The following is an 18,459-nucleotide window of genomic DNA, read 5'->3' as shown; positions in this document are numbered from 1 at the left end:
ATTTGCCACTGTCAGGTGTCTATGTAAAACAGTTTCATTGCTGTGTCAGGCGGGTGTGTGTGGCTGTGAAGAGGGCTACACTGAAGTAATGACATCTGACGGAGTCCTGGACCAGTGTACTGTCATCCCGGTGCTGGAGATTCCCACAGCAGGTGACAGCAAGGCAGATGTCAAGACAATACGAGCCTTCAACCCCACTCAGACTGCAGCCAGCTCACCAGGCAGGGCGGGACGCACCTGGTTCCTGCAACCCTTCGGCCCAGGTAACCCTCTGAGTGACTGAGAATGCTGTTTTATTATTAGAATGACATGGTGACTGAATAATACAATGGCATTTAATTTTAATAATAAGAAAAAATATATAGTTACTGCCACACAGCCAGAAGGTCAGTAAGAAATTATAAAATATTTACACAAGAACAATATTATATAGATAAAATGTACAAATTTAACAAGATTATTGCTTGGTAAACTATAAAAGGAGCAGTGAAAGGATGGTAATAATAGATCGAAGAACTCAAGGAGGGGTGCAGATGAAGAAAGGGAGCAAAAAAAAACAGGGAAGAAAGAAGAAGTACAAAGTGGAGGAAAAGAAGAAAGGATGGAAATCAAACATCAAAAACTAGAGAAAAAGAGAAGCCGCAGGAAGAAAGGAAAAGAAGAGTAAAGGGCAAAGAAGTGATGAAAGCAGCAAAAAAGAGAACAAAGTCAGATCAGATGAATCAGAAGAAAATTGACATAAAAGCATAAAGGTGATGGCAGAAAGGAAAAACAAGAAAAACGGGAGACTTAAAAAAAAAGAAAATGAGAGAACATGGTAAGACAAAGGAAGGATGAAAGGAGGAAGAAAAGAAAAGCAGAACGGGGAGGTAAGAATTATGATGAGGAAAAAAGGAAAACAACTGAATTAAGTAGAATTGTCAGAACAACAGAAGCAAAAGGGAAGAGAGGAGAAACAGGTCTTAGGTAAAACCAGATATTCATTTATGGGTACAAACTCCTTTTAGAATGATATGTGACAGCGTGTGTACTGTTACCTGTTGTCATAATCATAGTATATTTATAGAGGGAGATGTTGCTGTATAACATACTCCTGAAAATCTCTTCCTCACATGATATCAAGCAGTTGTAATGTTGAGTTGTGTACCTTTGTGTTATATTGGTGATTCAGTGACTAACAGGTTGTTGTTTTTTTCCACACTGAAGTGCAGCAAAAATGAGGACAAATCCACCATGCTATATATTTGACTCCACTGCCCCCCTCAGCTCGGATTATGAATTGAAATCTCAGACTATGTATAGAGTGCAGTTTATGCCACATAAATGGTGGCCTGTCTGCAAAATTCTTACAGGTAAATATTTGGCTTCCTTTGAATCAAAACTGTCCTATATTTTCTCCTAAATCGATTGAGGATTACAATATAAATACAAAGCAATGTAAAAGGAAAGAAGGAATATGAGCTTGTAACGCCAAATAATAGTAAATATTTGTAGCAGTCTCACACAAACAGGCTACTGTTTACTTATAATGTATAACTTATTTTTGAAAGCAACAACATTAACTAATGCTTTGAGTTTACCATAAATATCTTTGTCACTTTTAGCAAATGTAGTATTTAAAAACATCTGTAGCTCTTTAGCTCTCACTTATTAATGGAAAAAATACAGGACATCTGAATTCAGATACAATCCGAAGGTAAACTTAGATGAAATGAAAAAAATAAAATGCTCTAACAAAAAGACATCTACAGCATTCAGTACATACCAATCTCCACCACATAAAACCACGTTATCCCCCATGAAACAATGCTGAAAAAAACTGGCCCATGGTAATTGCGACCCTCTGTCCTATAGCATATTCAATGTATTAACATTATGTGTATGTGTGTTTCTGTGTAGATGGGAAGCTGAAGACCTGGGTGTACGGAGTAGCAGCGGGAGCATTTGTTCTGCTCATCTTCATAATCTCCATGACATACTTGGCATGGTAACGTACCAAGTATCAAATGTGTTTCAGTCAGTTTTGTCAGTGTTATCAGTCTTGCTGTTGTTCATCTATTGTCAGTAATGAGATGAAGAGCACCATAAAGGAAAGACTCATGTTTGCAAACAGAATGGGTTGAAGACATTTGTGCTCTTTTGCGTTGTTTCAACTGTATGAATTCTTTGACAGGATTAAGCCTACAGAAAACTTTCAAAATATATTTCCACTTAACAGTTGATAAAAGTAAAACTAAACTGAGAAACTTACCCAAATTTATACTTTCTTTAATTACCACAGGGACGATTTGTCTTAAAGTAGGGATTACCCAATTAGTACTAACCCTTAAAGAAGTATTGCATCTTTATAAAATGTTAGAACCTGGAAGAGATGATAAGAGGAAAAATAAGAGAGCAGAGGTAGAGAAACCCTGATTAAGAATGCATCTATAATTCAACTCAAAAGTAATTTTAGTTAAACCCCGTCGACCAAGTGAGCACCTTATCTCTGAAAAATCCAGGTCCAAACAGACATTTTGCTATTAATTTATAATCTTTAAACTCAAGCTAACATAAACCTGATGACATCCTTATGACAAGAAGGATTTTGTCAGACTTTAAAACTGTCCTAACATGTTGTCTATGCTCCCTGTCATAAGTAAAATGGCAGTAATCTACAGTATTTATTAGCAGTTGTCACAGTCACGAAGCAACACACAAAAATATTTATATTTTTTCATTTGGCAAACCTGACATAGTCAGGCTTGTGTGGCGTTTATATCTGAATATCTAATTTCAAGAATCTCGAAGCAGCTTTGTTGTATTATATAATTTAATGACCTCTACCTATCAGTTCTAGTCTTTCATCTAAAGTGAGGCTTAAATGTTGTCCGGAGTGTCCGTCTGACATATTATAGCTCTCTTTAAATAGGATTTAAACTCACATCACTGCTCATATTTATTCATTCATTTCATTTTTCTTTGAGTTCCCTCATCATTTGTCCCTTCATTTCTTGTTTTTCTTTCTACACCTCCACTCTCACACTGTTTGCTCAGTTATTGTGGTTGTTGCCTCTGCTGCAAGCTGAGCTCCAAGTCCCCCTCAAATGGAATTTACTGGATGGACCCAAACAGCTACACAATGCCTTACACCTGTCCTGCCTGCCAGAAACTAGAGCAAGACGAGTTACAACGGCACAGCCAACTGCAACAGCAACAACAACAACAACAGCAATATGAGGCGCAGCTCCAACAGCCTCCATCATCACAACAACAACCACAGCTGCAGCAGTCACTACCCCCCCCTCCACCTCACTTTGAAACACTCATCACTTAGTCATGGCCTCACCTACTCTCCTGCTACTCCCTCCACCTAACATCCATCTGTGCCCAGACACCTAGAGTGCCTGTCCATTCATTTCAGTGGATCAACTCCCTGAGGTGAGCAGTCCAGCATCCATTGCACACCCAACCTGACATTGCTGTACAATGTATATTCCTTCCAGGTTGCAGGACCAAATGCACAGGTCGCATGACCTCCGTGTCTTTAGCCATTGCCCTGGATGGTTCTCAATCCACCTGTTTTACAGGAATGATTTCACTTTTAATAAAGTCGAACAACCTCTGGGATTGTAAACCTACAGGCCAATCACAATTTAATTTTTTTGTTGTCATTCTACTGCCATCTTGTGGTCATCCATTCACTTTTCTTAAGTTGGACATGTTGATTCTCTAAATGTTGTTTTTACTGAATTAAGGTTTATAAAATGCACACATTTCCATAAAATAGTGTTTTTTTCTTTATTCAATGTTAAGGTCCTTACATGGTCTTTCTAAATTGACTATTAAGTGCATGTCACTTCATATATTTTGCACATTTTAGCATTTACTGTTTAATAAGTTGGATTTTACTTTACTGCTGACCTTTTTCCATGGCGATCTTTTAAGATTTAGGTTTTTGAATTTGAGGCAGCTATATCCAATTACTTCCCCATTAAAAAAAACTATTTAGAAAGTTAAAACCTACTTGGACGAGTAGATCCAACACTTAACATCATAAGTGCTGCTTAATTTATTGATGGGAAATTAATCCTATGTGGTATTGGGTTGCAGATCAAATTATGCACTTACGGTTGTGACTCAGTGATGCCATGGTTTGCACAGACACCTCCCAGCAAGTTTATCCTGGGTTTGAATCTAATGACATTTCTTCTACATTTGCTCAAAAGACACTCTGGTTGGCAAATTATTGTTATTGTTATTATTATTATTATTATTATTATTATTATTATTATTATTATTATTATTATTATTATTATTATTATTATTATCATTTTCTGTCACAGGTGGTGAAAAGCTGTAGTAGAGATGCAAAGATGAGACATAATATAAATGAGGCTGTGGGGGATAGATGGATCAACCAAGCAAATGACATAGACTTGAAAAACTGATATTCATTTACCCTTTCCTTTAACTTGACCTTAGTTATTCCCATATTTGAACACATTCAAGTCGTTGTTGTTTGTGAATTTCAATTATATATTTGATTTAGTTTAACCTGGTACTATAGTACTATAATTCATGTACAGTGGGTACGGAAAGTATTCAGACCCCTTTACATTTTTCACTCTTTGTTTCATTGCAGCCATTTGCTAAAATCAAAAAAGTTCATTTTATTTCTCATTAATGTACACTCAGCACCCCATCTTGACAGAAAAAAACAGAAATGTAGAAATTTGTGCAAATTTATGAAAAAAGAAAAACTGAAATATCACATGGTCATAAGTATTCAGACCCTTTGCTGTGACACTCATATTTAACTCACATGCTGTCCATTTCTTCTGATCCTCCTTGAGATGGTTCTACTCCTTCATTGGAGTCCAGCTGTGTTTAATTAAACTGATTGGACTTGATTAGGAAAGGCACACACCTGTCCATATAAGACCTTACAGCTCACAGTGCATGTCAGAGCAAATGAGAATCATGAGGTCGAAGGAACTGTCCAAGGAGCTCAGAGACAGCATTGTGGCAAGGCACAGATCTGGCCAAGGTTACAAAATAATTTCTGCAGCACTCAAGGTTCCTAAGAGCACAGTGGCCTCCATAATCCTTAAATGGAAGAAGTTTGGGACGACCAGAACTCTTCCTAGACCTGGCCGTCCAGCCAAACTGAACAATCGTGGGAAAAGAGCCTTGGTGAGAAAGGTAAAGAAGAACCCAAAGATCACTGTGGCTGAGGTCCAGAGATGCAGTAGGGAGATGGGAGAAAGTTCCACAAAGTCAACTATCACTGCAGCCCTCCACCAGTCGGGGCTTTATGGCAGAGTGGCCCGACGGAAGCCTCTCCTCAGTGCAAGACATATGAAAGCCCGCATAGAGTTTGCCAAAAAGCACATGAAGGACTCCCAGACTATGAGAAATAAGATTCTCTGGTCTGATGAGACTAAGATTGAACTTTTTGGCGTTAATTCTAAGCGGTATGTGTGGAGAAAACCAGGCACTGCTCATCACCTGCCCAATACAATCCCAACAGTGAAACATGGTGGTGGCAGCATCATGCTATGGGGTTGTTTTTCAGCTGCAGGGACAGGACGACTGGTTGCAATTGAAGGCAAGATGAATGCGGCCAAGTACAGAGATATCCTGGAAGAAAACCTCTTCCAGAGTGCTCTGGACCTCAGACTGGGCCGAAGGTTCACCTTCCAACAAGACAATGACCCTAAGCACACAGCTAAAATAACAAAGGAGTGGCTTCGGAACAACTCTGTGACCATTCTTGACTGGCCCAGCCAGAGCCCTGACCTAAACCCAATTGAGCATCTCTGGAGAGACCTGAAAATGGCTGTCCACCAACGTTCACCATCCAACCTGACGGAACTGGAGAGGATCTGCAAGGAAGAAAGGCAGAGGATCCCCAAATCCAGGTGTGAAAAGCTTGTTGCATCATTCCCAAGAAGACTCATGACTGTACTCGCTCAAAAGGGTGCTTCTACTCAATACTGAGCAAAGGGTCTGAATACTTATGACCATGTGATATTTCAGTTTTTCTTTTTTAATAAATTTGCACAAATTTCTACATTTCTGTTTTTTTCTGTCAAGATGGGGTGCTGAGTGTACATTAATGAGAAATAAAATGAACTTTTTTGATTTTAGCAAATGGCTGCAATGAAACATAGAGTGAAAAATTTAAAGGGGTCTGAATACTTTCCGTACCCACTGTATCTACTTAGGCTCTGTGGGCCCTCCTAACTTTGCACTCTCAAAGGAAAGGAAAACACAAAATGTAATGCCGGGAGATTACATCAGCCGGCAAATTGCCCCACATTGAGATCCTTAATGCAGTTACAAAACATCTGTATTTACTCTCAGTGAGACTTGAAAACAAACATTTAATGTTTCACATGATATCATGTTTGGACAGGTGCGGGAGCGTGTGCTAATTGCAACAATAAAAGCAGTTCTGTGAAATTCTGCATGTCTCTGAATCTCTACAACTGAAACAGAGTTCACAGTGACGAAGCATAGAGCCAGAATACCCACATTATGGGAAATCCACCAGGCTGAAATAAACTGGAATGATCTTTTAAATCAATCTTTAACCCTAATGATGGCAAATCACAAAATGCTCTGCGCCCTATTTTTGTCTGTGGCGTAAGTAGGTGTGGCAACTGTGTTTGATACTTTGGTGAACACAAGTGCTGGGCGCAACTCTAGTACAGTAAAGTAGGAGGAATAGATAATTAGAACGTGTGTCACAACTTCAATCACGGCCAATCAAAGTAGCTCCTCTTACTCCCTTGAAGACTGTCGTGATGCAGCAGGTTGTCAATTTTTTATGAATGAAGAAGCCGCCGACTGACAACTGCTACCCATCACGAAAGATGAAACTGACATACTTGTCTGGAGGTTCAGGCTCTAATCACCAAATTTATGGTAGAAGTCGTCCTCCAGGGACTGATAACTGCTTTGAGAAGAGGTGACTAAAGATAGTAAAAATCTCTTCCACTGGTATTATGAGAACCGTTGTCCTGTGTTGGAAGCAGTTCAATGATATAAGACAAACATCTGCTTCCTCTAAACACTGCCGTTAATTAAATTTCAAAGTGAACAAAGAACACATCAAATATAGTCAAATTGGGTCCTCAAACAATGTTGAGGAGCGAGCAGAAGTAAATTATGCAGACGTGTTGTGATGTCATTAAACAAACTGCATCAGTGCTTTGAGTGTGATTGGTTTGCACAGCTGGTAGATTAACCAGATTAAACCAGATGAGGAGCTGAAAAGGCTTTTGAACTGTTACTGCTTTATGCGTAATTTAATTGTAATTAATTTGTAGTTCACCTGAGTGGCCTTTATATTTTATTGCTGAGATTGACTGCTGCCTCATGATATCTGTCAACTACCGGATTCCCAATCAGTTCAACAAACAAGAGTAACTTACATTTTTCATATGATTAACTGAATTGGAAGGTTGCATTTAAAACACATCTTCCTTTCATTATTTATGTAAGTGGGATTAAATACGCGGAACATCCAACAAACCTGTCTGTGGGACTATGGACAGGTTTGTTCATGTGCACATTACAGCTCTCCGTCAGCTGTGCTGGACTTAGACTTGGCCTGTGCTAGCAGAGTTGCAGGCACAAGTCACCTCAAAGTTGACACCAATATTGTACTGCACCGGCTTTAACAGCAACCCAACTATTGTGTCTTTGCACCTATCTTGGCAAAGCTGGGTGTACCTGGGTTTGCCTTGGTCTACCTAAATTCCAAACAGAGACGCAGCGCAGACTTGATCTGCGCTGCGTCTACGGTGCGCCAGGAACAAAAAAAGGGCCCTCTGAGTCATTTTCGAATGTTAGTGACTTATTTGATCTGTTCTGCCTCAGTGAATGACACTCAATGAAAACCATAGAATTGAAAAATGGGAAATATGAATTAGTTATTGGATATGGATTGGAGATTATATATGATTTAGAGTCTCTTCATTAAAATGAAAAAATTTGTGTTATTTCACAACCTCGGGGGCAAATTGATCCAGGCCAGCAATGTGGAAACATCAACAAACACAAAATCTTTAACACATTATAGGTTTGTTTTTATGTCTTAAAGCAAAAGCTACTGCTGACCACTTACGGTTCAACTGTCTAAAACGTCTTTGCCTGCTGTTTCTTTCTTTGTAGCAAAAAGCCTAAGAAACCACAGCGGCGACAGATGAACAACAGACTGAAGCCATTGACTCTGGCCTACGATGGAGATGCTGACATGTAGAGGTTTTCCTACTTACCACACTAACCTACAGACATTTGTCCTCCATCAGGACACAGGTTTGCCATGGAAACCTCTTGAGGTTAGGGCTACTGCTGGACATTGTTCAACCAACATTCAGACAAAGATTTTGACAGAAAAGTGAACCTTAAAGATCCAGACACTGAGTCCACATTCATTAGCAGCCTTGATGATCCCATCCTCATCTTTAAACTTTCATGTTTATACTTTGTTTCACAAGAGCCTTCATAAATTCTTTATCTTCTTCTGGAAGTCTGCCTTTGCTTCTCTGCCATCGACTATTGCCGGCAACATTCAAACTACAGTTGTTGGAGTGGGTTGCCCCAAAACAAATATTTTGCTGTAAAAGCACAAGTCATTATTCATGTTCATTTTCTCTCAGCTAAGGCATTAGCTTTGTATCATTTTTCCTTTGAGGAACATTACAATCCTTCCTTATGGCTTGGGTGCAACTCACAAGAAAAAGTACAACCAGAAAAAAAGTGAATATCATGAATGCCAGACCCACCAACACTTTTGCCTGCATTTCCTTTCACTGTTTTTCAGGCATAATTTTGCACTATATTAGTGCAGCATGATATGTACTTATGTCTAGCTTTGCCATAGGAAACTGCCTCTTTCAATACAAGATGGTGTACAGTCTTGTCCTAGAAATGTACAAAAGTAGACTTTTTTTGCAAACAGAATTCACCATTGTTTGTTCATATTTTTCTTCTATTACCTCTTCTATGTGATACAAAGGGACTCAATGTAAATATATTTTATTTCTGTAGTCTCAACTTTACCTTTCTAGTATGTACAGCTACATTTCCCAAACTCTGCTGAACTTCATTTCATGTTTGGTTTTTTTTAAATCGATTTTTTGACTGGAACTTCATGATTTTTACCTTTGTAAATATGTAGGATACATCACAATCTACAGAAAAATGACTACAGAAAATACATTAAAATACAAATATTGGCCTGTGACTGGAAAACAAAATAGAGACGAAACCAAAATACGGAATTCATCGGATTCATCTTGATTTAAACATTTAAACATCAAAAGTTTGACATAATTAAATGCTGACTTCTAAATTCGGACTTAAAACTCAAAGTTCCAATTTTTTTTTTTTTTTTTTTTTTTTGCAAACTTATAGCATTTGTTGCTTTTTTTTTTTAAAAGTCTCATATATGCTCCAAACTAACTAGTTCATATAGTGCATCGAACATTTCTAAAGGCAAACGTATTCAACTTTATGTTCTGGATAGGTACGCTTAAACACTTCTCCAATCAAAATCAAATTTTTAACCTTATTAACATGTGGTGTTTTTTTTTTTTTTTACAAGCTTAAAGATGTGTAATGAATAAAATAAGCAGTTCAGCAATAGCTGCGGATTTTTACTATGGGACTGCTGTAACAGTCTGACAGTGTCAAAAACACAGATTAAGATTCATACATCACGTACCTGAGGAACCAATCTTGTCAATTTGCAGGTTGGGTCTTTCCATGTTATTGAGATGCCAGCTTGAGCTGCAGGCATTGACGTCATAAAATGGACATAGACTCTGGGTCTGACAAATAAAGCCAATGCACAAGTGCCTTAAAGTGCAATACCACTGAGGGCTGCTAGAGGCTGGCTGCAAAAAAAACCTCTGGCCCCAATAGACTCTTACTCAAAAAGCTCCAGCTCCTCATGAAGTAAAAAATTGATTAATTTTTTCCACGAATCATTATGTTGTCATTTGTTAAATTCACTCCTTCTGATTGGTGTTCCTTCACTTCTACTAGCAGTCCTTCTGAATTTTACGCCTCAAATTTATGTTTGATATGCCTGGGGTGCAGTCGGGTTGCAGATATACATGGGAATGCTTAGTGTCCACAGGTTCTGAGTCAGATCCACCCCTCTCTTCTCACCAGTCCCACCCTTTCATTTGAATGTGGTCATTTCTGGCTCCAAAAACACAACAAGGCTACAAAGTGGCAGTTCACAAACCAATGGCTGGGTTGGCACTTCAGGCGAGCAGCAGAGGGGTGGGTAGAGATCAAGGCATGGACTGTTTGCATTTTCATAGATCTGCACATAGTAAAGGAGGACAAAGGAGTTATATCAAAGCCACTTTTTTTTCTGTTCTTTGTCTTTGAAAAATCTTCTAAATATTTATAAACAGTGATACATTTTTATGGGTTTAACCAAAGCCAGTAGAGGGACTTTAAGGGTGTTTTCACAAATGGACCTTTTTAAACGAACCAAACTCAGTCTCCTCAAAGTGGATCAAAAAGTGGACTTGTTCTATTTGCATTCACATTGTGAGTTTATTCGAAATAAGACTCACTTCTCTTTCTGCTCCACTTCAGCTCTGATGGGTCCTTAGTCTTCTCTCTGTTCACTCTAAACACCAACCAGCTATCCAAGGGATGGGAAGGGAAGTTTTTTTGTTCCAATAAAGTTCTGAGAATATTATTTCCTAGTTATGTTAGAAAGTTTTTTTTTTTTTATTGTTGTTGTTCCCAGAATGTTCTTCTTTCAGGAAGAATAGTGATCTCTAAGAAAATTCTTAAAATGTTTTGTGTAAACATTTCTAAAATATGTTTCATAACATTGTCAAAACATACGGAACATTATGCTTTAATTCTTAGTTTTTTTGTTGTTGTTGTTTTGTTTTGTTTTTTATGTTCCCAGACTTTTGAGCAGGAAAACATGCTTTACAAATGTCTGAACAAACCAGTGTTAACATTTTATACATATGTTTTTAGAAAATGTTATCCTAAGTTTAAGAAGAACATTCTGATATAACATTGCTAAAAAAAAATGACTACAGCATTGCAACATTTCCAGCTGGGGTAACATAAAATTACTGACAGATTAACCATAAAGTACAACTCATAATCCCAGAAATAAATTCTCCCGTCATTATGTTTGTTCCGTTGTTATTCAGTCTGATTGAGAGAGATGTCGATGTATTTAATTGGTTATTTTTTTCTGTGTTGCTGCTAAACTGACTTGGTTGTACAGAGAGGTGTTCCTAATATTTTGTCAACCCAATGCGGGACAAAATACTAGAAACATCTCTTAGTAAAACCCAGTACTGATGCACCACAAATCAAAGGCTCCAAAATGATGATTAAAATGAATCAAAAACCCAATGAATAATAACTGAGCTTTATAATCCTAATGAACGGAGGATCTAAATGTACCTGTCAGTGGTTTTAATGTTTTGTTGGATTGTTTTTTTTCCTCTCATCCTAACTACTCCTGATCCACCAGTCTTGCTATCGTTGCCATAGTTACATAGTTACTATAGTTACATAGTATCACAGTACAAGCACATGTGATCTTTGTACCTCAAGCCTAGAGGGATAAAATACGATGACCAAAGGCGAAGTGAGCCTGGGCCACTTTGTGTTCACAATGCATAGTTTAAATGAACCGCACTGTGGACTGGAGAACAAGCCAAATTCAGATGATTTCAGGAGGTGGTCTGAGTGCGTCTGTTTTGAGTGTTTAGATATGCACAAAAAATACTGGCTAATAACTCTGAGTTTGTTTCGAGGGCTGAAGGGGACCAAGCGTGAAAACACCCATCGTCTTGTTCTTGCTGCATCACACTGCCTCTCCGATCTCTCTCCAAGCATTCTCAATCTTTTGCATGCCTTTGTAGTCTGAACATGATGAATTGTGATACTGGTTGCCCACACAAAAAGTGAGAGGTATTTGTGTAAAGAATGAAAAAGAGAGCTGAGAGAGAAGCTCAAACATCCAGTCATCTGGCTAGTGACTAATTAAAATGGGACTGCTTGTCAAATTGAAAGGATTGGTCGGGCAAGTTGACAAGCAGTTGGCTTGAAGCCTGATGAAGCCTTAAATGTGTCTGTTTTTCATCAAAAATGTTTGTCAGATGGTCAAACAGCTCCAGAAGCCCCCTGCCCTCACACTTTTTTGACACCGAATTACGGTGGTCCGGGTCTGACCATTACTGCACATCTGGCCAGCCATTTGTGTGCAGATGTTAAAAGAGCCAGGGTTTGAACCTCTCATTTCTCTCTTCTTAGGCAGTTATTACTGTCACCTTTCAGATGCAGAACAATATTAATATTTTCTGGGAAACAATCCCCCCCAGATGGTCATCATTTCATTCTGGCCATTTCAGAACAAGTGCAAGCACTTGTGATTTCTGACATGGCCTGACCACACATTGTATGAGCTACTTAATTTCTAGCATAACCCAGACCAGTGAGTTTAGTGAGTCTGATGGACTAAATGAGACTGTTACATGCCACAGGCTCCTCCAAATGCAGTATAATGTAGCCTACTTTTCTCCAAACTTGGAGATCAAAATCAGTTTATAGTTTGTGGCCACCTATACCGCCAAAGAGTTTGGGGTTTTTTGTAGATCAATGTCAGCTTGGAATGTTCAGAAATAAAACTCAAAAAAATGTTTCCGGGGTATTTACAAATAGTGACTCCCATCATCATAATCATTTTGATAAGTACCGAAATAAACCATCAGTTTCGGTCTCTTGTACAACCAATGTTAATGGACTCCACACTGTGTCATTTCTGCATATTCAGCCTTCAGAGAATACATCTCAGTAATGAAATATTACATTTAACATTTTAACATTTACTTTTTTAGCTAATTGTAAATAATGGCTTTACCAGTTGTTAATAAATGAATTACTTATGATCAGTTACAAGTCCAGGAACAACTTTTAGGCTGGGGGGGCTGCAGTTGTTTGTGGGCTCATAATATATTAATGTCTAATAACTGGCATAAAGCATAAAAAAAAACCCATTTATTTCATTAGTAAATACATTATTTCTGCCAAAAATGCCTCAGTAGCAAGTGGTACCCAAATTTTTTTTTGTTCTGTATAAGTTTTATTCTGGGCTCATTTTGAAGTTAAACACATCTTCAGGTATTTGAGATGTTCTATCTCTACCAACAATGCCCAGTCTAATGTTCTCTGCTGTAGTACATCAGTTTGTATTCCTGTTGGCTGTCCTTCCCTGTACAGTAAACTGGACGATTCAAGTCTTTCTTACAGGTTTTCCTCATCCATTCATGTTTAGTTAACTTTTTATGAAGTTGTTGGGTCATGTATGGACCCTCCCACTGAAGAGTTGTAGTCTTCAGCCCTTAAATACTTCTGGTGTCTCAGGATAGTGTGAAATCCTATCCAGAAGGTTTTCTCTTGACAAAAACAGTTCAGGGAGTCTCGTAATGTAAGAATATTTTGAGGTGAAAATTTAAACCATACAATGCTGCCTGATGTAACTGCCTGATGTAAGCTAAAATCCAGTCATCCAGTGAGTAGTGTAATTTTTATTAGTACTGAGACATCATATCATAGCCAGAGAATGGCATTTTAATATTCTGTGGAGTTTGTTGCTAGTAAGTTAATGGAATGTTTAATTTATAATTCTTTGAATATGAGTTGTAAATAAAGTGCTAAATATTTCTTTTTTATTTAATGTTCATGTACCATAATGTTTCTCTTTTTTTGTTTTTTTACTGCGCAAGTTGTTATTTAAAAAAAAACAAAGAGAAAAAAACTGGAGGCGTGAATGTGCGTGTGCTAAAAGTGATATTCATAACCTTGTGAAAAACAAAGTTGCTGATGAACTCTGTCCTTTTCTTACTGTTTGTTTATATGTATTTGACTAATCACTGATAATAAACAATGGAAATATTGTCATAAGTGTTTTGTTTTTTAAGTGTAAAAAAAAAAAAAAAAACGATTATGTAAAATCTTTCCAAAGGCAATCTGACTTCTTTTAGTTTCTTGGAGATACTTTGCCTCTAATCTGGAAGGCCTCTTCAGTGCCTTTGGATAACATTTAGATTGAACATGACCTGGATGACTGTCAACCTTTACAGACAGAAGAATGTATAAAATAATGAAATTGCACGTGCTTAGAGAAGCTATAAGAGTAAAGGTTTGGTTTTGGCTGCGGGCTTTATGTATGATGATTATATGTAGAATTTGAATTGTGTATTCCACAAGAAAACTGAAGCATCATGCATGATTTTTAGTTTCTTTTGCAAAATTATGAAAATTAAAAAAACTCTTAAGATACTTTTATTTTGCATTTGTCTCAAATTGAATACAAAATGTTTCATTACAAATAATGATGTCAGCTCATCAATTTTAGCGAAAAGTTGAATCACTGTAAAATGCCAAAATGTTTAGTTTTAAGCTTTTCCAAACTCTATAAAAAACCCGATATTTTTTCAGCATGATCTGACAATGAACTTTTCGTGATTTCAGTAATGTTTGGCTTTCTTGGTCTTCAAGTGCCCCATTAATGTTGTGTAGCACTATTAAAGCCACCATATTTGCATTAATTTAAGAGGGGCACCACCCTCTGGATGAAGGGAAAAAACATTTTAACACACAACATTTATCAATCAAATATCAAAATAGGTTTTGTTCTAATATGTTCAAGGAAATACACAGAACAATTGCTGAGTATAAGCAATGATAGTCATATTTATTGAATAGCATTTACACAAACAATACATTATGTGAATGGGGATTATAACATGCATGTTATGGGGTCACTGAAATCGTATCAATTACTAACAACTGGTGATGGTCGAAGAAAGGAATAGATAGAAAAGAAAAACTGTTTGTGGATCCATTTAGGAATTTAGTAAATTATTAGATATCCTCCAGTTACACAAATGTAACTTTTTTCATCGGAAACAATCACAGAATATATAATAAAAAACATGAATGGATGAGTAGAAATTACACCATAGTTTCATTTAGCTTGGGTGATGAATTAGTTGTTATGGAGCAGTAATGATGTTCAACCATTAGATGGCAGTGTGGTAACATGGAAAAAAAGAAACATGCTAACGGGTTTGTCTTGTCCGAGTGTTTAGGTAGTTATGGTCCCTTTTGAATTAAGTCCTTTGGAACAGATAAGAACACGTCTCTTTACATAAATATGCAATTGTGGGCACTTCCCGGGGTCAGAGGTGATTTAGTTCTCAATCAAGGAGGTGGTATGGTGTTCTGGTGCATAAAAATAATTTGTAAACCCAACATGACCTGGAATGGTATATGAGTTGAAGAGAGTCTTTATGAACCAAAGAGGATCTGTCCACTACAGTTAGTGTGACCAGGTGTGACAGCATTTTTACGCCTTGTCCCACTATTGAGACTTAAGCTTATGCTTTTTTTTTTTTAACACATCACATAACTGAAAGAACCTGAGAGAACCTGATGATGTCACAGAAGAGGATCTGATGATATCACAGACATCAGACGTGGGTCTTTGCTGCCATCATTACGTGACCACAAAGTCACGAGCTAATCTGCAGAATATGAAGGAAATGCAGCAGCTGGGACACTTTATAACTGGATGAAGACGGTAGAAGGATGACATTCTCAGAGGTTTTTGCTTCTTTTGTCTCAAATTTACATCGTGAAGTGACAAGTGAGTCTCTATGAATATGTGGTGTAAAAAGTGATCTGCTAAACTGTTGATACATTGAAATCCAAAGATGATTCTCAGAAAGATGAGGAAACAATTGCTGAAATAACTCCTGCTGACCACACAGTGCAGCATCCCAACCACAGTCAAACTTCACCTATCCTTTATTCTGACTGTGTTTACTTCATGTGGGAGTTTGGAAAGTTGCATTCAAATGAAATCCATTTGTTTAGTCCTTCACATGTTAACAGCCTGACCTGTAACCCTCAAAGTCTATTGTTTTATTTAAATTGGATCGACATATCAAAACTTCAGATTACTTCTCAGCATTGGTAACATGTCCCAAGCATACTCTTCCGTCGCACATTTTGGTTTGTTGAGGTCACTCGAGCTACAGTTGAATGGGGTTGAGGTGACTGTGGAAAAAAGTCTTAGACATCAGCACTTCTTGGTCTTCTTTGTTCTGCAATGAGTTGTCCAAAGCTCTGAGATGGGTTTGGGCCTGCTATCCTGCTGCAGTATCAATCCTTCTCCACAAAGATGCAAACCAAAGAGTGTAGTATGTCTCTGAAGAATGGAGTGCTACAGTACTTGTTCTCGGTCAGGGTGGAGTTTGTTTAGTGCAGATGTCTAACTTTAATACATTGTATCATTCTCTCTCAATTGCTTTTCTATCTCTTAGTGAACAAAACTTGATATATTGATCACCTGGTGGTCACTTTTAGTCTGCCTGATCATGCTATAGAAACAAATGATACATTTTCCTCAAAGCGAGCTATCTACAACCTCCATAACAACCTTCAGTCTCACTGAATTGACGCTGAAAACAAAATAGCATTTCACTTAGAAATACAATTTTGAATCGGAGTACCATGTTCTTAATGTCAGAATAGCTCATTTACCAAAACGACATGTCTGTTGGATGTACTAGATACTTTATTGTCATGGTAGTAATAATTAAATTTCAGGGACCAAAACTACTTGGTTAGGTTTAGAAAAAGATCAGGGTTTGGTGAAAATAACAATGTTAATCATGTAATTTAGGTTACACACAAAACGAGCTAAATTTTATATTTTATGTAATTTTACTTACATACATAAGTAGGTAAGTCAACAGTGATCTTTTTTTCCACACAGGACATAAACAACAGTCTCATGGGTGAAAATCAGTCAATATTTGGAAAACCAAGAGATATCATGAGGTTTTATTCAACTTTTAATCAGCTTTGCCCAATAATGATCAACAGAAAATTCCATAGCAGACATCTCATCTTCAACCCACAGTTGAAGATTAATGTCAAAAATGGGAAAAATCCATAACGATAGACCTTTATGGTCCAAAACACTTTTTTTTTTTATAGAGCACATTGGACCTGTGTGTCAAATTTCAAGTCAATTCTACTTGTGTTGTAAGGGGCGTGGCTTTTCAAAATATAATTTCGAGGCCTTAATTAGGTTAGGTTAGGTTAGGTTAGGTTAGGTAGTTACTTTATTAATCCCTGATGGGAATTTTTTTTTCGCTACAGCAGCATACAGAAGCAATAAGATAATAATAGAATAATAGAAAAGCAATAAAATAGCAGTAAAATAGCAGTAAAAAATATTAAATATAAAAGATAAAATATAAAATGCACAGTATATACAGTATATACAGTACAGTATATATCTATATATATTATATACAAACAACCAAGAAACACAGTCAACAGTGTTATTGTTATGTGATGGATTTTGCCAGAGGTGAGTTATTGTACAGTCTTTATTGCAGTCGGCAGGAATGATCTTCTGTATCAGGAATGATCTTCTGTATCAGGAATGATCTCCTGTATCAGGAATGATCTCCTGTATCTGTCCTTGTGACAACGGAGCTGGAGGAGTCTTTTGGCGAACGTCCTCCTCTGTCCCTGCAGCAGGTGGTGGAGAGGGTGGTCAGGATTATCCAATATGGATAATAGTTTATTCAGCGTCCTCCTCTCCACCACCTTTTCCAGGCTGTCCAGTTTGTAGCCGATGATGGAGCCGGCCTTCTTAACCAGTTTGTTAAGTCTGTTGGTGTCACCGGCTCCAATGCTGCTCCCCCAGCAGACCACAGCGAAGTACAATGCACTGGCCACAACAGACTGGTAAAAATTATTATTAATTATAGAGCCACCATTTGACTGATTTGGGCCATCTTTCATCATTAGGTAATGCACATCATTTCCAGTTATTGTGCCAAGTTTCATGTTACTAGATAATTTCAGCTCATGGCAATTTCAGCTGCAGAAGAAGACAAAGTATGATAATGTCAAATCCGAACCAAAAACAACAGAAGTCTGTCCCTACAGGGCTGAACCCTAATAAGGAAAAACAAAACAAACAAATAACCCCCCCCCCCCCCATACACACACACACACACACACTCCCAAAACAATCCAAAACCAATACCCAGAACACAAGCCCAAAATCTAAAGCTGAAATGTGAAGTCATAATAGCTTCTACCACCAGATGTCATTGGAAGACAGCTAAACCTGTGCAAACTGCTCAACCGGACCAGAATGGAGATCTGTTGGAACACTCACATCAACTATTAATACCTGCCTTAACAAAAGCCTTAAACTCCCAAAACCACATTCAATTAATTGTCTCATTTGTATCACTGTTTTGAGATGTCAGATGTCCTTTGTTAAAAAGCTAATCTTGTCCAGTCTCCATTTGACTAAGCTCAAAGCTTTGTTAACTTCCACTTCTCGTAAAGACAAAGGAGAAGTCCTTAGCTGGA

The 18,459-nt window shown here is 37.6% G+C and overlaps 1 protein-coding gene across 1 annotated transcript in view; it reads left to right on the top strand.

The window, feature by feature from the left end:
* The window catches only part of thsd7aa (thrombospondin, type I, domain containing 7Aa), a 160,293-nt gene extending 146,012 nt beyond the window's left edge, over window positions 1-14,281 (top strand). Inside the window, exons 26-28 of the mRNA XM_069176035.1 lie at window positions 50-263; window positions 1,900-1,987; window positions 8,164-14,281. Coding sequence (XP_069032136.1) covers window positions 50-263; window positions 1,900-1,987; window positions 8,164-8,251 — 390 coding nt within the window. The 3' untranslated portion in view covers window positions 8,252-14,281. The remainder of the gene's footprint in view (window positions 1-49; window positions 264-1,899; window positions 1,988-8,163) is intronic.
* Window positions 14,282-18,459: the final 4,178 nt, after the last annotated feature.

The sequence above is a fragment of the Embiotoca jacksoni genome, unplaced genomic scaffold (genome assembly GCF_022577435.1).
Source record: "Embiotoca jacksoni isolate LCO1_2020_lvr unplaced genomic scaffold, fEmbJac1.0.p SCAF_7, whole genome shotgun sequence".
Taxonomy (NCBI): Eukaryota; Metazoa; Chordata; class Actinopteri; family Embiotocidae; genus Embiotoca; species Embiotoca jacksoni.
This window is presented reverse-complemented; position numbering and strand designations above follow the sequence as displayed.